At 40.8% G+C, this 20,704-nt stretch overlaps 1 protein-coding gene across 1 annotated transcript; it reads left to right on the forward strand.

The window, feature by feature from the left end:
- Positions 1 to 16,559: 16,559 nt before the first annotated feature.
- Positions 16,560 to 19,787, forward strand: LOC146635265 (coxsackievirus and adenovirus receptor homolog). The gene is made up of 3 exons (XM_085350071.1): positions 16,560 to 16,611; positions 18,816 to 19,175; positions 19,579 to 19,787. Exons 1-3 carry the CDS (start codon positions 16,560 to 16,562, stop codon positions 19,785 to 19,787), a joined length of 621 nt encoding a protein of 206 aa, XP_085206197.1.
- Positions 19,788 to 20,704: the final 917 nt, after the last annotated feature.

Below are 20,704 nucleotides of genomic sequence, written 5' to 3' on the forward strand. Positions count from 1 at the left end.
CGAGCCTCTTCGTGAAATCAGACCAGCAGTTTACAGTCACTCAAAGTCAAACCCTCCTCCTCTTCCTCTGTCACAGGATGACATGTTGCGTTTTGAAAAAGAAGGGCTTTCTGTTCGATGGCAACAAAGCAGATAAACAAAGTTTTAATATGGTCAAACTAAATGATAAATTAAACTGGAAACTAAATTGGAACAAAATCAGTTGATCCTACATGGAAGAAAAGGTCCCTCCTCATCAGACTAACTCTGAAGACTCTGAGATCTGAGGCAAAACTCGGAGCAACAATTTTGATTAGAGAATATCTTAAAAGTGAAAAACAAAAGAAACCAAATGGCTGAGTTATCTTAAACACTGGGAGGAAAAAGCAGCTTCTTCCTGTGGCTGTGGTTTTGCTGAGCAACTGAAAGGAAGTGAGCTACAGGAGGCATTATTACTGCTCGCCTGACACCTTCTCTCTGCTTTAGCGAGAGTCTTGTCATCAGAAAGTGAAAGTATCCAGATCTCCAGGTTTTCAAAAGTTATATAATTCTTTTTTCTTTCAGTATTGTCTGTTTTTCTCTCATTTTCAATCCAGGCCTTTGCCTGATCATTTTCAGAGAAATGTTTCCTTTTCTGTTTTGTTTAACATTAAAAAGTCGGATAACGTAATGATTATTAATAATAATATTAATAAAATTGAGTTTCAGTTTCGACAGCAGTTAGTTGATGGCGTCCTCACAACATTTAATATGCAATATACATCTTCATGGCCCTTACAAAGGGGCTCATTCCATATATTTTTTGCATTAGATGGTGCATTTCCATTCATGACTGGATGCTTTGGTAAACATGGAGGTTTTACAGCTGCTTATAAACAGGTCCCATTAATTGTCTTTATCCTCCCTCTAACCACTACACACCAACTGAAGGGGTAGTCAAGCTGATATTCAAGTCTCATGACAAACGCGTACCCCTCCCCCTTTCTTTTGTCACTGACACTGCACTTAAACAGGCTCTCTTATAAGCAGGACAACAGAAGCTTAATGTTACAAAGTCAAACATCAGAATATCGCATCCAGCTGCTCGGGCTCCAAATAAAGTTCAGTTTCTTCTTCTTTCTGCTAAGCAACTTCTCAACCTTTGGACTAAAAAATAAAAATTGTCTTTGTTTCTTTGTTTGAGACAAGGGACTTTTCTAAAACACGAGCTCATAATTGACTCTATAAATAGCGTCGTTAAAAGGGTATGGGGCTCATGTGAGTCAGAGCGGCCTGTCACTACCCGATCCGTACCGGAAACCCGATCGGTACCCCGCATGCGCGAAAGGTGTCTACTTCCGGTCGAAGCGTTTTATGGTAGTTATGGGTCAGAGTATCTGTTAAGATGTTAAGAATAACAAGTATCTCTTAAAATGTTTCAATATAATTTATACAAAAACGAAAAATAAAAAGACAGTTACGGATCAGGACTCCCGATCCTTACTGCGCATGTGCAAAGTCGGACCAAATCGGGTCTACCCGATCCGTACCGCGCATGTGCAGGGGTTTTCTTCTTCTTCTGTTCGTTTAAATGACTATGTGCACGTTAGCATATGCTACTTCCGGTGCGGAAACTCCTGTGGGGAGCTTTGTTTCCAGGGTCCTATTTGCGCCTTTTTTACGGTCCTGTTGCATCTTCAAAAAATAAAAATACAATAACTGAGCCTTACACCGGAGTATCGTTGCACTGGTTTACTGAACCTTTCTTTCAGGGCATGTACAGAACATGAGCATCCATTTTCTACTGCCTCCTACAGGACACACACTTCCTCCACTTCCTTACACATTAATGTAACACAGAACTAATACTGCCTCTCCTGACATTACCATTGTAACAACACACTCATTCTGTTTCTTTCAGAAGAATAACAGGAACTTAGGAGGTAGGTATCTATGAATAATAACTATTATGTATACTCATATATTTATATAACCACTTATTTCTTGCGATACCACATCTCCTCCCCCCTTAAGTCAACAACTCCCTTGACTTACAAAATAGCTGTTTATCTAAAGAATGCTTAACAAGCAATCAACATGTAATTAAGGTAACCATACAACCATACAACTGTACATAGGTTTCCATGTTTCTCTTTTTTTTTTTTCTAACTAGGAAGGTACGTCCTTCCTGTGAGATCAGAGCGCATTGTTGCTCTATTTCTGGAAGATCTCACACTACCTAACAAAGTCCTTTAAAGTCTCTGGTGGACGTCTCTCTCTCTGGGAACGTCGCAACACGGGTGTCACTGAGGAGTCTCCGGGAGCTGGAGTCTCCGGAGCATAAGGCAACTCCATTGCCGGAGGTTGTGGCGATGTGTCCAACTCCAATGGCAAGCAGCACTCAGGCACTGATTCTTTGTCAAGCAATGGCTCCACCTCCCTGTCTGGTGTACTGGGAACAGTGTCAGCCACTCTTGCTCTCACCTGATCCACGTGCCGCTTCACAGTTTGACCTGATCCAATGGTAACAATGTAAAACACTGGACCCGATGCTCTCACAATGACTGCGGGAATCCACTTCGGGCCATAGGAGTAGTTTCTGATGAAGACCTTGTCTCCTGGTGTGAAACTTCTCAGTCTTTTCTTGGTGTCATGATTTTCTTTCTGTTTCAATTGTTTGTGCTGCACTTTTGTTTTCACATCAGGCATGAGCAAGTCCAAAACTGATCTGAGTCTCTGTGACATCATCAACTCTGCAGGTGATAAACCAGTAGTGGCATGCGGTGTGATGCAATAACTGAACAGAAATCGGGACAGTCTGGTTTGCAAGGTATCACCTTTGACTTTCTTCATCCCCTCCTTAAAGGTCTGGACCGCCCTCTCAGCCAGCCCATTTGAAGAAGGGTGGAAAGGTGCTGATCTTACATGGTCAATTCCATTCTGCTTCATGAATGACTCAAATTCAGCACTTGTGAAACATGTTCCGTTGTCTGAAACTAACATTTTAGGTAGTCCAAACACACTGAAACTCTGGCGCAGTTTCTCTATAGTTACCTGTGATGTAGAGGATTTCACAGGGTAAATGTCCATCCACTTGGAATGAGCATCCACAATGATTAGAAACATCTCCCCGAGGAAAGGCCCTGCATAGTCCACATGGATTCTGGACCATGGTGACTCCGGCCACTCCCAAGGGTGTAATGGTGCAGTAGGTGGTGACTTGGAGTGTTTCTGACACTCCTCACATGCCTGCACTTCTCTTTCAATGTTCTCATCCATCCCTGGCCACCATACATACGACCTTGCCAAGCCTTTCATCTTCGACATGCCTGTATGAGTCTGGTGCAGGAGTTTCAATATTTTGTCTCGGCCTTTGGTGGGAATAATTACTCGGGCTCCCCAGAGCACGCAACCATCCCTCACACTCAGTTCCAGCTTTCTCTGTCGATACGGCTTTAAACAGGCATCGGTCTCAGTTGGCCAGCCTTTTAAGGTGTACTCGTGGACTTGCGACAACAAGACAGCCTTAGCTGTCCATCGTTTGATCTGTGCAGTGTCCACTAATGTGTCATCCAGTACATCCATTATCAAAACCTGCTCAGCCATCTCTTGCTCAGGTGCTGAGTCTGGTACCGGCAACCGGCTGAGCGCATCCACGTTTTCATGATGTTTTCCTGGCTTGTACCTGATGTTGTACTCATAAGCACTCAATGTCACGGCCCATCTTTGTACTCTTGGTGAGCCCATCTGAGGTATAGGCTTCTTTTCATTGAACAGTGAGATTAGGGGTTTATGATCTGTGTAAATCGTGAAAACTCGGCCATACAAGTATTTGTGAAATTTCGTGATGCCAAATATTACAGCTAGACCTTCTTTGTCAAGCTGAGAATACTTTTTCTCAGCAGGAGAGAGTGTGCGTGACATGAACCCCAAAGGTCTCTCGCTTCCATCCTCCATCTTATGTGACAATACGGCGCCTACGCCGTATGGGGATGCATCACATGAGAGAACCAACTCACGGTCAGCAGAATAATGAACTAACACCTCTGCTGAGTTCAACAGGTTCTTAGATTTCTGGAATGCTTCCTCTTGTCTCTTTTGCCATGTCCACCGTACCTCGTGTCTCAAAAGTTCATGTAAGGGTGCCAACAGGGTTGCCAGGTTTGGAAGGAATTTGTTGTAGTAATTTAGCAAACCTAAGTATGCTTTCAGTTCAGTGACATTTGTGGGGGCAGCTGCGTCCATGATTGCTTTAACTTTGTTTTCCACTGGGTGGAGCCCCTGGGCGTCCACTATGTGCCCCAAGTACTCCATTTTCTCTTGCATGAAGGCACACTTGCACCTCTTTAACCTCAACCCAGCTTCCTCCAACCGGGTCAACACCTCATCCAGGTTCTGTAGATGGCTTACTTCATCCACTCCAGTCACTAAGATGTCATCTAAATACACTGCTACATGAGGTATCCCCTTCAAAAGACTTTCCATGGTCCTCTGGAATATTGCTGGAGCAGAGGCCACTCCAAAAGGCAATCTATTATACGTGAACAGCCCCCGAGATGTGTTTACTGTCACGGACTTTTTCGATTCGTCATCCAAGAGGATTTGCTGGTAAGCGTGGCTCATGTCTAATTTTGAGAACTGCTTACCCCCGGACAGTGTGGCAAACAAGTCCCCCATTCTGGGTATGGGGTACTGCTCCAGTGAAGCCACGGTATTTACAGTAAGCTTGTAATCCCCACACAGTCTTATTGTCCCTGTGGGCTTCAGGAGTGGCACTACTGGTGCCGCCCATTCAGCATATTTCACTGGCGAGATGATGCCTTCTTTCAACAGTCGGTCTATTTCCTCGTCGACTTTTGCTCGCATAGCAAAGGGGACAGAACGCGGACGGAAGAAGCGTGGGGTGGCATCACTTTTCACATGAATAGCAGCTTTCATTCCTTTCAGGGTGCCCAACTCCTCTTTGAACACATTTTCATGTTTACTTAACACTTGCTGAAGTGTTTTTTCTGTTGTTTTGACTTGGTGCAGCTTTCTGTTGTTAGGACTGTTTTTCACTTCACCCCAGTCCAATTTAATTTCCTCGAGCCAAGCTCGACCTAGCAAGCTGGGGCCGTCGCCTTCGACCACCACCAGGGGCAGATGTTTTTTCTGCTGCTTGTATTTGACGCTGACTCGTGTTGCACCAATCACCTTAACAGGATCCCCTGTATAAGTTTCGAGCTTGATTTTGATGGGCTGCAGGCTGGGGGGCTTGCTGTCTTTCCCTGTTTCTCTGAATGTTGCTTCGTTCATGACTGTTAGGCAACATCCAGTGTCTATTTCAAAGTTCACCTTTTTCCCATCAATTTGCATATCCACAGTGTAGGGGTCTACTCTTCTTAAGTGTACCACACTGCCACGCCCTAACTTGAACAGTTTTCTGTTGTGCCCTTGACTGCACTTGACACAGTTCAACATGAAAGAGTCATCTTCAGAGCTATCAGTTTTGTTGTTATCTGCTTTCTCGCCCACATTGTGAGTACTGTAGTGTGAACTCTGCTTTTTTTCTTTCTTTACATATGTCGATCCATACTTTTTCTGGTTCAGTTTAGTCTTGCTTCTACAAGCTCTAGCTATGTGTCCCACTTTACCACAAGCATGACATTTTTCTTGTTTGTACTTAAAGTCTGCTGCTGTGTGCTTGGTTCCTTTGCAACGATAACACTCTTTATTTTCTGCTTTAAAGGTACGACTCTCCTGTTGTCCTCTAGTGAGACTGAAACATTTTGCTGATGCCCCTGAGGTCTGCAGGTCCTGTGCATTTTTATTTGCAGTCTCCATGGCTACTGCAATTGACAGAGCCTTGTCAAAAGTGAGATCTATTTCTGACAAGAGACGTCTCTGAATTCGGTCATCCTTAATTCTCTCAACATCTGTTGTAACCTGTTGCAATAGTTACAATCCTGTGCCAGGCGACGCAGCTCCGCTATATATTCCATGACGGTTTCATTCGGCTTGCGGGAGCGAGAGTCGAACTTATACCTTTGCACAATTTCACTGGGCTTCGGATCGAAGTGATTTTTCATCAGAAGCACCAGCTCTTGGAAGGTTTTGTCTTTGGGCTTGGCCAGGCTGAGAAGGTTTCGCATCAAGCTGTACGTCGCTGCTCCGACGACACTTATTAATATCGCTCTTTGTTTCTCTGCATCGTCGATCCCGTTACCTGCGAAAAACTGCTCGAGTATTTCCGTATACTCATCCCAAGTCTGATTCTTTGGATCGAACGCTACTAGCGTGCCAATTGTAGCCATTTCCGCTTCGAGGTCACTGCCTTCTATTTCCAGCCGAAAACTTTTGCATTCTTTGAAAAGCTAGCCAAACCTGTAGCCGACTCCATCAATTTTTTTTCTTCTCTTTTCTTTCAGTCCGATCGCCCAAACTCCTTCCCCCTAAACGTCCTCGTCGCCAAAAAGATGTTGCATCTTCAAAAAATAAAGATACAATAACTGAGCCTTACACCGGAGTATCGTTGCACTGGTTTACTGAACCTTTCTTTCAGGGCATGTACAGAACATGAGCATCCATTTTCTACTGCCTCCTACAGGACACACACTTCTTCCACTTCCTTACACATTAATGTAACACAGAACTAATACTGCCTCTCCTGGCATTACCATTGTAACAACACACTCATTCTGTTTCTTTCAGAAGAATAACAGGAACTTAGGATGTAGGTATCCACGTTGGTTGAGTGTGGAGTGAGTGCATATGAGAGCATGAGGGGGGGAATGGATGTTTGTATCTGTGTGTGCCTGTATGTCTGTGTCTATATGTCAGGTTGGGTATCAGACGCCACCTCTCTGGGGACACCTCAGGCCCTCCAAGGTTTGGAGGCCTATCTCCCCCTACCACCACTTCCCCTGCCGGTGGCGGACTCCCTCAGGTGTCGGTGCGTTGGTGGTTCTTTGTGTCTGGGGGTGGGCGTCCAGGTACACACCGGCTCACTCCTTGGCGGCCGCTTATCGGGGCCTGGAGCCTGGGGCTCGCTCGGGCCCCTTCGGGGGTGGGGTGCCCCCGGCCTCTCGGCCTGGGGCTCGGTCACTCAGGCACAGCTGGCGGCCGGCGGAGCTCACGGGCGCGTCACTGCAACCCCCCCTGACTTCTGCTCCGCGGCTGCTGAGTGAGCCCTCATCTGGGACTCTCCTCAGCTCTTACTGGAACAGTGGCGCGGCTGCCCCTCTGTTGGTCTTCCATGGTTTCTTGTGTTCTGGGGGCCTCTGGATGTCTGAAGTTTTGATCTCCTCCATACCTGCTTCACACCCTGGAGGACGGGGCTGTGGCCCCCCCACACTCCCTAGCAGATCGTTACATGGAGAAACCTTTGGAATACAAGCGCGCTGATCCACACAGGTATGCACACAGGTGTTCACTGCTCGTAGACCCAAATTACACCTTTCTTGGCTGCTACTTCGAAGCACATCTGTCCTGCGTGCTGCACAACAACATTGAATATTTAGTATTTACTGCTGTTTACACTTAGCTAGATTAATGCGATGGTGTTGTGTTTAGTATGTTGCTTTGTTTCTTTTTCTTTTTTTTTTGTCTTTTTTTGCTTGTTTTCTATTCTTCTCTCAACAGGTGATCCAGGAGATTTTTATTTTTTTTCTCCCCCCCTTTCTCACTGTCCCTCTCCCCTTCTGTTTTTCCTTTCCTTCCTCTTTCTTTCTCCCTTTCCTATCTCTCACTCATGTCTGTCCCGTCTGTAACATCTGGAAATAAAATATAATAAATAATAAAAACAAAGATCGACCAAATGGACCAATACGGCAATGCCACGATGATCCATTTGGCAAAGTAAATCCATTAGTTATCCTTGTTGGTCTTCAGACAACAATTCTGATGGCTAAAGAACCAAATGGGACAGGCAAAAAAAAAAAAAAAAAAAAAAAAAAAAGGATGTAGGTATCTATGAATAATAACTATTATGTATACTCATATATTTATATAACCACTTATTTCTTGCAATACCACAGGTCCAAAACAAGTTAAGCAAATGAATGAATCAAGCGGCGATTTACATTTCTATAGATGTCTTTGGCATTTACCCAATATATCTGTAAATGATGTTCATCAACTTGTCGATATTTTTCCCCCGCGCCTCAGGGCAAAAGAGAAAAGGGATTCAAATGTTATATTTCTCAGCTGTCCCTCGTTTATCGCGGGTGTTATGTTCTAAAAATAACCAGCGATAGGTGAAATCAAGTAGCCAATTTTATTTTTTGAGGGTGCAAAACGTTTCGTGGACATCGTGGACATACAGTACTGCACTTCAGAGTCACACTGCTAGCGATCGATGCAGCGATTCTGTACTGTACAGGAGAGACGTCACGGAGGAGATTGTCTGCAGCGATCAGGACGCAGGACACAATGTGACGTAAAAAAAAGCATGCAAACTTGAACTAAAAAAATCCGCGAAACAGCGAGGTGAACCGCATTATAGCGAGGGACCGCTGTAATTTTGAAGGTAAGTCACAACATACCCTTCGTAAATAGAAACCGTTACCAGCAATCATTCATTTTTTGTGTGGCTTTTTTCACGGTTTGTTAACATGCTAGGTGTGTACTTAACAAATTTCCCACGTGTGGGACTAATAAAGGTTATCTTATCTTATCTTATCTTACTTGACTAGCTGATATCGACATAATGGGGGAAACATCTGGTTTGACTATTCTTCACCTGTAGTTTGAATGCTGAACATTTGCCTGTTTAAATCATAAGACCAGTCACTATACAGAGATGTGCTTCTGAATGTGGACGATGTGTCTTCTGCTGCAGTGATGCAGTTCTGCTTGTGTTGAGTGATGTAAACAACTGATCAATCTAAACGCTTTAAACGTCAAAATTGATCATTATGTAACCGAGGACAAGGGCTGAGTAAACGGGGCAAAGAAATAAATTGATCATTTATTTATTAAATGAGTTAGACATACAAATTCCCAGTTATTTCCAGACAGGACTTACGACACATCCTGCTGATATCCCAGCTGCACATGAGACTTACCACACAAACTGTGCGAAACAACACTGCAACCCGTCACACCCCGCTTAGCGACACTGCAATCGTGGCCTGTGATCTGGGAGATAAAGGGAAGTGGCACAAACAATTAAACAAAAAACAAAAAGAGAGGTTAGTCCGCCCTTACACAACTTACTCTCAATCAATAACCGCCTTTACGGCTGGACGGACTAACCAAAACAAAATTACAAATCAATCCAAAGAACGAAAAAAGGACAGCAGAGACAGCACATAATATTGATCAGTTTCCCTGCGCGCAGTCGATCTAGGGCTTGATCAATTCTTCTATTAGAATTCGTGGTCACAAGACAGTATACCCACTCGCACCTGAGTGAATTAATTGCCTCTGTTTTTTTTTTCCACAGAAGAGCGCTGACTTCACCCCACACACCCACTAACTTTTCACAGCTCTTCAGCCAATCACCTGGCAGAGAGCAACAACTGCCAGGTGACACTTGTTACAATTAGATTTTTTATGACACAACAGCAGTGAGTGTTCCCAGCTTTGCAGTAGCGATTGACCGCAAAGTAAAGCTACCGGAAATGCACAACCCCACATCCGGTCTCAAACCAGGAAGTTAGCATTTTCTCGTGCACATAGTCAATGGCAGTTTACTCCCCAGTGACACCTTAGGACACTACTACCTTACTTGACTCCTTAGAAGAAAGAATTAATTTCTGGCTCTCCAAATACCCAAATTCAGTCCTCTTAATTGGTGGAGACTTTAACATTGCTTTAGACAATACGGTTGATAGGTGGCCTCCAGGGCCGCAGTCTTCATACAGTGCAAACTTAAAAAATTTCATGGGAAAATTTAATCTTGTGGATATTTGGAGAGAAAATTTTCCAGATGATAGACTCTTTACTTGGAGCAATAAGACAGGATCCAGGCAATCACGTATTGACTTTTGGCTTGTTTCTGACTGTATTGATAAAGATAATATTACCGTTAATATACTTGCCACCCCCCTCACTGATCATAGAGCAATTTACATTAATGTCCAAATGTTTACACTGGATAATATACCTAATAAATTCTCTTATTGGAAGTTAAATAATTCTTTACTAAATGATAAAATGGTTAACATGCAGATTAATAACTTAATTGTTTATTATTGGAACAAAGCGAACAGAGAGAAGTCCTTTTGTACCAATTGGGAACTTTTTAAATTTGAAGCATGCAAATTCTTGAGAAGATATGGGAGTCAAATTGCTAAATTAAGGAAAGCTGAAGAACAAGAAGTAATAAGCAGAATTGCCTCTTATTACCAGAAGTCCCCAGAAGAAATCTCAGAGAAAGATAAATTAAGTTTACTAGAACTTCAAAATAAATTGGACGATTTATATCGACGCAAGGCTGAGGGTGCTTTCATAAGATCCAGGAAGAGGTGGCTGGAGGAGGGCGAACAAAATTCTGCTTACTTTTTCAGACTTGAAAAATACAGATCAAAAACAAACTCTATTCATCAACTAAATATTAATGGCATTGTCTCTGACAATCCTAGAGAAATTTCACATTTCTGTGCCGAATTCTATACTAAACTATACGACTCAAAATATAATGAGGCTGTCTCAACAGGATTTTTCAATAATATTAAAAACCTAAAATCTATTGTTGTGGAAGATAGAAGTTCTTGTGACAGCCCTCTGACTGTGGAGGAAGTTTGTAATTCCATTTTTGCACTTAAGGCCAATAAATCTCCCGGCACAGATGGTTTGACTGCAGAGTTTTATAAATCATTTTCTAATCTCCTGGCTCCGTTTTTACTGCAGGTTTTTACAGAAAGTTTAGAGAATAACATCCTCCCTCCTTCTCTTACTCAAGGTCTCATAACACTTATTCCAAAACCAAACAAAGACTTACTCTTTATTGATAATTGGAGACCCATCTCCCTGCTTAATACTGACTATAAGGTTATGGCCTTAATACTTGCTAACAGAATTAAAGAGGTCTTGGAAACAATTATTGATGAGACACAATCAGGCTTTATGAGAAACAGACACATTTCTAATAACATTAGACTGGTTTTGGATTTACTTGATTACTCTGATCTGGTACCTGACAATAGCTTCATTCTCTTCCTGGATTTTAACAAGGCTTTTGATACAATTGAACATCAATTTATTTTCCACTCTTTGGAAAAATTTGGCTTTGGCAAGTCTTTCTGTAAAGCTGTCAAAACCTTAAACACAAATGGCAATAGTTCTATTAAAATGATTAACGGCTCCACCCCGAGATTTGACCTGAAACGTGGTATTCGCCAAGGATGTCCTATTTCACCATATTTATTTTTACTTTGTACACAAATTCTTGCAACTAATATTTCAAACAGTGTTGTACAAGGAATCACCATAGCTGATAAGGAGCTCGTCATTAGCCAGTTAGCCGATGACACCACACTCTTCTTGAAGAATGCAAACCAAATCCCACCAGCCCTTACTGTGATTAGTGATTTCTCTGAGGCCTCTGGTTTATGTTCAACCAGTGGCTGCAAAGGGACTTGTCTTTGAAAGGTAGAGTGTTAATTACTAAAGCAGAAGGGATATCCCGATTAACATATGCTGCTCTCTCCTTACATCTGGATAAGAAAATTAGTAAAGATATTGACCGTATGCTCTTAAAGTATGTGTCACAGTGAGTTTTATATATTTACTAGGTATGTGTGTTTTTAAAGGGATGTCAAATGCTGTCATTTTTCTGTAAAGCAAATTTACCTTGCCTTTAGGTATAAATAAAGTTACCTTACCTTACCTTACCTTACCTTAACTTTATATGGAAAAACTGTACGCATTATATTAGAAAAACTGTTGTGATGAATAAGTACGAATCAGGTGGGCTTAACGTCTTAGACTTTTCTACTTTAAATAACACTTTCAAAATTAATTGGGCTAAACATTTTCTTAGAAACCCTACCTCTATCTGGAACTTTATACCATATCATATTTTCTCTCGTTTTGGTGGCTTTAATTTTGTTTTAAATTGTAATTACAATGTTGAGAAACTCCCTGTAAAGCTTTCATCCTTCCATAAGCAGGTCCTCTTAGCGTGGACCCTCATTTATAAACACAACTTCTCACCTCACAAATACCTCATCTGGAACAACAGAGATATTTTATATAAAAATAAATCACTTTTCCTGGAAACTTGGGTCCAAAATGGGATTCTATTGGTGGCTCAGCTGGTTAATAAAGAGGGACAACTACTTACTTACAACGACTTTATTGCACTATATAATTTTCCAATCAGTGTTCAGGAATTCTCAATGGTGCTTGGTGCCATACCCTCAGGGACTTTAATATTATATAAAAACACTGACAGCTCAATGTATATATATATATCTATATATATATATATATATATATATATATATATATATATATATATATATATATATATATATATATATATATAGATATATATATAAAATTGTAGGTTGTGTATCCTTCAGGTGTTAATGGGGTTATTGAAAATGTGTATATGTGCGTATGTGTGTATATACGTAGGTATGGATAGATAGAAACATATATGTGTATATATTAAAAAAAAAAAAAAATTACACATAACATATAATGTAATTACAAGGAGGTATTTCTGTAGTCTATTGATACTAGATAGTGGAAAAGGGGTGGGATTAAATAAGCTTATGCTTCTTCCTGCTCCTTTTTGAACATGGACGTTATTTGGAGTTGTGGTTGCTCGTTTTCCTTTTGTTTGCTTTGTTCATTTGTCTCTTTTAATTCTATTTTTTTTTATACTTTTTCAACATGTTCAAAATAAAGATTCAATCAATCAATCAATCAATCTACCTCAGTCACTCTCCCTGATCCAGCTGAGCAGAGGTGGGACCAAGTCATTGTTTTGCAAGTCTCAAGTAAGTCTCAAGTCTTTATCCTCAAGTCTCAAGTCAAGTCTCAAGTAATGTCAGGCAAGTCAGAGTCGAGTCTCAAGTCACTGGTGTAAAAGTCCGAGTCAAGTCACAAGTCTGAAACTTTGAATTTCAAGTCCTTTCGAGTCTTTAAAAAAAAAAAAAAAAACGAAAAAATAATGTTGCAGTTATGCTAAATGTAAATATTAGACCATGTAATTTTTTAATCTGTGTTTTTCTCAACACATGACAAAATAGTGAACGTAGAAAATATACACAAATTGTGAAATTGCACCTCTTTAAAATGCAGCTCAATTAAACTTAGCTCCAAGAATAATTTTCACCGACAGTTCTGAGATAAGCTGCATGTTATTCTTGGATGCGGTTGTAGGACCAGCTTTAAAATCGCATGACAAAAATATCATACACATTAAAAAAAAACTGCATCACCAACGTAGCCTGGACAACATTTGCTAGTTAGATGAAGTCAGCTATCTCATCGTAGCATATTTATATGCATATTTATAATCATACGGTTCTTGGAGTGAGTGCATACACTCATGAAGTTTAGTAACTTCAGGTCACTGCAACAAGCCCAGGTACAGTTTACCGACGGATGGGTACAGGACCTTGAAATGCACCGTGTAGAACGAAAGACCATCGTACGTATCATAAGTTTACCACTCTCACAAATCGTCGTCATAAATACACATTCCTTAACCGTTTATTAATAGGACCTTGGAGCTCAACGGTAATTAATTAGCAGTGGAAATAATTTCTGGTAGCATCACAGAAATGTAGCAGTGACAATAATACTGTATGCTGTAATCGTACTGGGCAATTAGTGATACAAAAAACCTGTTTTATCCTGTGAATAAAAGTATATGTTTTTGTCAATGTACCATAATAACAGAAGCGAAACGCAATATTGTGTCAGGACAATTCACTATTTATGCACAATAAACAAAGGAGCATAGCGCGACCATTTCTGTTCAGCGCCAGACTTGCTTGTAACCTATATCACCAATTATGTTATGAAAATGACGCATTAACTACTAAAAAACACTGACCTTCGTGTAAATGCTTGGAGCAGACTAACCTGTGAGCTGGAGGGTTCTGGGACGTTATATTTGGTCTTTGAATGGCTGCAATCCAGGCCATCCGTCGCGTCTTTGTTACTTCGGAAACATGGCTCGAACAATTTCTCTTCAACGACGTAATCCGATAACAACCGATCTCTTTACCCGTCGGCTTCCCGTGGCTGTCATGCGACCGGCTATTGCAGTTAATAATACAACAGCTTCTTGACATTTTTGTGTTTCTTTTTATCGCTGTGTGACTGATTTCAATTGAAAGCCTGCGTGCGCTAGTACCGCTTGCCACGAGTTCCCAGAATCTTTTGCCGTTCTACCCGTGAATGACGTCACATTTTCAATCTCTATATAATATGCATGTTAAATTTTATATTTGGGGTAAAATATCAAGTCTTTTCAAGTAAACCGGTTCAAGTCCAATTCAAGTCCCAAGTCATTGGTGTAAAAGTCCAAGTCAAGTCACAAGTCTTAGAACATTTTTTCAAGTCAAGTCTAAAGTCATAAAATTAATGACTCGAGTCTGACTCGAGTCCAAGTCATGTGACTCGAGTCCACACCTCTGCAGCTGAGTCACCAATAGGAAAAATCTGCTTTTCACAGGAACTTGGTAACAGCAATAAGAGAATACGTAGTTTATTCCAAGAAGATATCGTCTCTCTCCCATATATAATATCTTATTGGAACCGATATGTTCCAGATATCAAGTGGAAGACAGTCTGGATGGTCCCCCATAAATATTTGATTGTAAATAAGGTGAAAGAAGTCTCTTTTAAAATTCTACATATATGTTATCCAGCCAGTCACTACATGGTAAAATTTAAAAGAGACATTAATACTAATTGTACTTTCTGTGGTGATCATCCAGAAACTGTGACACATCTTTTTTGGTACTGTTCTTTTACACAGAGATTCTGGAAGAAATTTAGCAGGTTTGTTATTGTCCATATTTTAAGGGAGTTTTCTTTACGATGGGAAAATGTTTTATTCTGTTTCTTTAAGTTCCCCAAGAAGTATGATAAAAATTTTTTTATGATAAATTTGTTGATACTTTTAGCTAAATTTTTGATCCATAAATGTAAGTTTACTAACAAAACACCATATTTCTGTCATTATTTTAAGGATGTGGAAATGTACATACAATCAATATCAGACTCCACCAACAAAAAGGCTCTCAAAACAATATATATATATGTGAATTTTTGCGTGTATTCTTATAATTGTTACCTTTTTCTTTTACCCTTGGCTTTTTGTGTTCATGTTCTGTTGTTTTGTATACTTCATCTGTTCGTATGTTGTATACTTATTGTTTGTTAAATAAAGTAAAAAAAAAAAAAAGTTTACTCCCCAGTATACGAGGATACCGCCACCTGCTGACCGAGCGAATGAACCCTATTGTAAACTGAATTAGCGTCATTACAAACGTGTGTTAAATTTAATTTAGTGATGGTGGAGTGTGTTTATGCTTGTCTGTGTGGAGAGGATTGATTGGAATACTGAAGATGATGTCCACTATCACTGTCAATTGTCAGTAAATATGGGCTCAAAATGTGGCCATAAATATTTTGTACTTGTAAATCAGTTTTGTACTTGTAAAAAAGATTTGTGCGTGTGTAAAAAAGATTTGTATGTGTAAAAAAGATTTGTGTGTTTGTAAAAAAGATTTGTATGTGCGTAAAAAAGATTTGTATGTGTAAAAAAGATTTGTGCGTGTGTAAAAAAGATTTGTATGTGTAAAAAAGATTTGTGCGTGTGTAAAAAAGATTTGTGTGTCTTTTTTACAAACGCACAAATCTTTTTTACACATACAAATCTTTTTTACGCACACACAAATCTTTTTTACAAACACACAAATCTTTTTTACGCACACACAAATCTTTTTTACAAACACACAAATCTTTTTTACACATACAAATCTTTTTTACGCACACACACATTTTTTTTTACACATACAAATCTTCTCCCCCCGGGAACGCCTTGGTATTCCCCCGGATAAGCTGGAGGAGGTGGCTGGGGAGAGAGAGGTCTGGGCCTCTTTGCTTAGGCTGCTGCCCCCGCGACCCGGCCTCGGATAAAGCGGATGAAGATGGATGGATGGATGGCATACAAATCTTTTTTACAAGTACAAAACTGATTTACAAGTACAAAATATTTATGACCACATTTTGAGCCCGTAAGTAAACACTTAATCTGGCTGAGGAATCTTTACATGACATATTACAAAGTCTGTATTATTAACTCTGTAATTAGGCGCCATTCTTCTTATTTTACAGCGCTGTTGTTCAATCGGGGAACGCTTTCTGTTGAGGAGAAAAGCATGAATTTGTTTGTAAACGGATTATCCATTGTTTAAATGTCCCGGTAGTAGAAAAGGAGGCAGAGCTGCTGAGAAATGTTAGGTTTTGGGCGTCGTTCCAGACCATACTCCATACCAGTTGGTGGCGGTAATGCACCTTTCACTTGTTTGCCAACCGCCAATATAACTGTAAGAAAGAATGAAAGAGAAATGTTAGGTGCTTTTTTTTTTTTTTTTTTAAACGCCGCCATCACGTGAACCCGGTGTTACTCTACTCTGTGGACGCAGATGGAGTCTCTGGGAGTTGTGCTACTTTTAACCGTAATTCCTGGCCAGACAGGTAAGTGAGAAAGAGCACACTTACACGAACTAAAGAATAAATAAATAAAAGTCATCAGTAAACATGTTAAAAACGGTCACGTGTCGGAGTTTCTCGACGTTTAACCGAGGCTTATGTTTTCTGAAACACGCACACACGCTGATGACAGTGACCGTTTTAAGTTCTCATTAAACGTAGAAAGAGTTTATGAATAACGATCGTTTTCTTCTGTCTTTATTGATCGTAACAGAGCGGAAACGCAACTTGCGTAATCAAAAATGTCACGCGCTAACTTGTTGCCTAGCAACCAGTGTTTAATAAACACAAGTAGGGGAGACCGGTGTTCCAGATCTACTGGCGTTTAGATCAACTGGCGTTGGTCGAACAGATGTGTGGCAGTCTTGCGTTTCAGTGCTACCGACAAACCAGCAAAAAAACGCCAAATGTGTCATCTGTGACACTTGTGAGGTTGTCTCAAACACACTCCGTCAGTCTTGATGCTGTTGAACAACAAAATGTTTAAAAATGTGGCGAGTTTACCTGGTGATATCCTCATGCGCGACGCGATCGCGAAAACAGCAAACAAGTAACACCACGCCGTTGTTGTTCACAGGACAGCAAGAGTAAACGATCGGGAGAACCTTGTCGTCGTTATCGTTCCCCTTGCACGGTTTGTTTCTCCGAATTCAGCGTTTTTGCTTCACAACTAAAGCGAGCAGTTTACTTTGTGCACTAACATGGAGTCGAGTCAACCAGCGCCACCTCTGGCCAAGTGCCACAGCCAGTGGCGGCTCCTGAAAAAAATCTCAGGGGGGGCAATTTTTATGATATCGACTAAAATGACCCATTTAATGAGTACATCAAACAACACAATTTTAATTTAAATTTAAAATGAACAACCATATTCTGGCCATTTGTATAGATTTGTAAAAATGAACAACCATATTCTGGCCATTTGTATAGATTTGTAAAAATGAACATGAACAGATTTTTTTTTTTTTTTTTTTTTGAATGAATGAAAAATAACTATTGAAAACAACAACTGTAAACTGATTGGGGGGGGTGGGCTAAAGAGAGAAAGAGAGAGGGATGGAGAAAGAGAGTAAATATGGTTAAGGGTTCTTATTTGTACAAGAACTTTGCTCGTCTGTCTTTCTGAGTGGCCTGTCAGCCACGACTTGCGCTGGAACCAACTCCGACAAAAAGTCCTGTTGTATGCTTTTGACTTCTCCTTCGTTGCCTGGGTTAGTTGAATTTCGGGCTTGTCAGGTCCCAACTCTTTAACTTGCAGTTTTTCTGCCATTGTCCTTCTGGCAAAAGGGTAGGTTAGAAGCGATCTAACCGAATTTGGGGGAGGCTGTGCCTCAACCGTTAACAATACCGCTGCCATCGTCTCTCTCTGACCTTATAGCTCACTTAGGCTACTGACTGAGGTAAAATTCTAGAACAGCAAATCTTCGCGCGTTTTCTGCAGGGGCGCAATTTTAAGCGCCCCCAAACCATTTAATTCAGCGACGCTGATAGGTCAAATATTTATTATTTTCCCCTGGCAACCATTTAATGATAGGCTATTTCGCTGCATATCAAGGGCGCTTTGACGAGCGCCCCAGAAGAAGAAAAACACCGTTTGTTGGTTGAACTTTAATGAGTCAGCTGGTGAAAATGTTAAAATACGCCTGGCTGTATATGGGCACACACATAGTAAAACTATCATTGATGAATTTTTTAAAAATATATATTTTTACTCCTCCACATTTGGGGGGGCGGAGCCCGAGCGCCCCCTATGGGCCAGCCGCCACTGGCCACAGCCTACAGCCAGATCAACCTGTGACACACATCTGCAGCACGTTTGAATTCGTGTCATGCACATTTGTACCTTTCAATTGTGTCTGTTTGTGTGTCTGTTTTTTAAATTAATTAAATTTAAAAATTTAATTAATTTCATTAGTTGATCCAAAAATCACAGATACATGCATTTATTTCCTTTATTGCAATAAACATAGATAAATAAATGTATTTCTTGTGTTCAATAAAGATATTTGTATTCTAAGACACAGCTCCGGTTGAGTTTGCATGTCCACAGGTTTTGATACTTGATCACACCAAATCGAGAATGTCCAAAGAAACTGGATTTTTAGTAGCATACAAGTATTTTTTTAAAGAAGGGCCTCACGCAATACTAACATTCTTCATGCTTCCTCTGGATTGTGTCCTCCTTCCTTCAGGCCAAGATGAAGTTCAAGTGGAGGCTGGAGCTGATGCAACTCTTGACTGCCAGGGTCCCACTGAAGGGACTATCACAGTGATAGCGTGGAACAAGAGGGGCATGCAAACAGATGGTTATGTCTTTTTCTACCGAGAAGATCGTCCTTACAAAGCCTACCAGCATCCCTCGTTCCAAGGTCGAGTGGAGCTGGGAGATCCACAAATGAAAGGTGGAAATATGTCCATCATTCTGCACAACACCACCGTTAACGACACCGGGACATATGAATGCCACATCTCATATCAGAGTGGCTCAGGACGCGACAAGAGAGTGACCCCTGAGATCATCAGTGAAATTAGCCTGAAGGTTGTTCATGCAGGTGAGTCTGAAACCTCTTTACCTGTTTGTCTCTGGATGAAGCAGAATTGGTGGGTTAAGTCAGACCTAAGGGTCCAACCATCCATCTTTTTCCACTTACTGATATTTTTGATTCATGTATATCTGATAATACAGAGTACTGATGATAAGCCTCACTGTGAGCAGGAAGCTGGGAATCTTTCTATGTACCAGACACCAGACTCAACTTAAACTTTCAAAAGGATGGAAGCTAAAATACATCCAATAATATTCCAGACTTTGCAGAAAGCAGTTGGTCTGAGTGATGTGATCAGAGTGCAGTAGATAATGTCTGACAGCAGTTTGAAGAGGAAATGGATTCTGTTCTGTTCTTCACTCATCACCTACCTGACAGCTGACACCTCACACCTGTTTCTCACCTGCAGGTCAGACAGGAGGAGACACAGAGGATGGAGGGAAGGAGGATGGAGGGAGGGAGGGTGTAAGGAAGGAGGATGGATCTGTTGGGCTCATCGCTGGTCTGTCACTTTCTGCTTTGGTTCTTGTGTTTGGTGGTTTTGTGATCTACAAAAAATGTAATACTCCTCATATTCAGAATTCATACCAGCCTCCTGTTGAACAGCAGCAAGTTTGAAATTCTGTTATTCCAAGCTTGATATTTTCACTCAGCATGGCTCAAGACATTATCTCACGACGTACAGAAATAAATGTTACTTCATATCATTACCATAAAACATTTCTAGAATTTGAAAATCTGACCAACAGGTGGCTGAAACAAGCACAAAACCAGAGTATAATTGCAGCATCATCCACTGCTATGGGCTCTAAAAATGTGGGAGCTTTGAGTTGCTGATAAACAGGTTCCTGGTAATTGTTTCCTGTTTGTTCCCATGCTGCGTAAAACATTTAAATCTGATCCACAGATTTCGTGGTGCTGAATGTGGGATTTCTCTTTCCTAAACTCAGAGCATTACAAGCTTTTTAACACGATTGGTGTGTTCATTGATCAAAGGATGTGAACTCTTATGCATGAACATGTTACCTCAAACAGTCCAAACAGTCTCACAGCACTTTATGAAGCAGTCACAACTTCTAATTGTGCTTCATGTCCCTGAACCCTAAATTAATATTTTCCCCTTTTAAAGTCCACATCCTGATGTTGGAGGGGCTGAAACTGCTGGGTTGGGGTTGGATGGAGATGCCAGTTGGCATTCTTTCAAAGTCAGAGTTTTTAAAAAAAGAGTCTTTATTCTCAGTAAAGAGTTTGACAAACAGATGTGCTACACTCACGAAATACATGATTATGAAGTCATGCTGGCTGTGATGAAGTGAACATTTGTGTCACTGAACACAAACACTGTTTTGTGACTGTTTCATATTTCCTGTGAGACTGGGCTGACTGTGTTTACACCACAGCATTGTTTAGTGCTAAAGGAAGGATCCATTTTCCGCTTTAAATCTGTGCCCTGACTATTATCTGTGAAGTGTTTTTATACAGTGAACAAAGCTTTACATTTTCTAAGCTGATGATTTATTTTGTACATACTGTAA

This window comes from Diplotaxodon limnothrissa, linkage group LG3 (genome assembly GCF_057381915.1).
Source record: "Diplotaxodon limnothrissa isolate DT_005_m linkage group LG3, D_limnothrissa_male_GT1.1, whole genome shotgun sequence".
Lineage (NCBI taxonomy): Eukaryota > Metazoa > Chordata > Actinopteri > Cichliformes > Cichlidae > Diplotaxodon > Diplotaxodon limnothrissa.

Excerpts from the sequence above, each read along its gene's own strand:
- LOC146635265 (XM_085350071.1), top strand. The coding sequence starts at position 16,560 with ATGGAGTCTCTGGGAGTTGTGCTACTTTTAACCGTAATTCCTGGCCAG. Across the intron at positions 16,612-18,815 it reads CGTAATTCCTGGCCAGACAG|GCCAAGATGAAGTTCAAGTG; the intron begins GTAAGTGAGAAA and ends TCCTTCCTTCAG. Across the intron at positions 19,176-19,578 it reads CCTGAAGGTTGTTCATGCAG|GTCAGACAGGAGGAGACACA; the intron begins GTGAGTCTGAAA and ends TCTCACCTGCAG.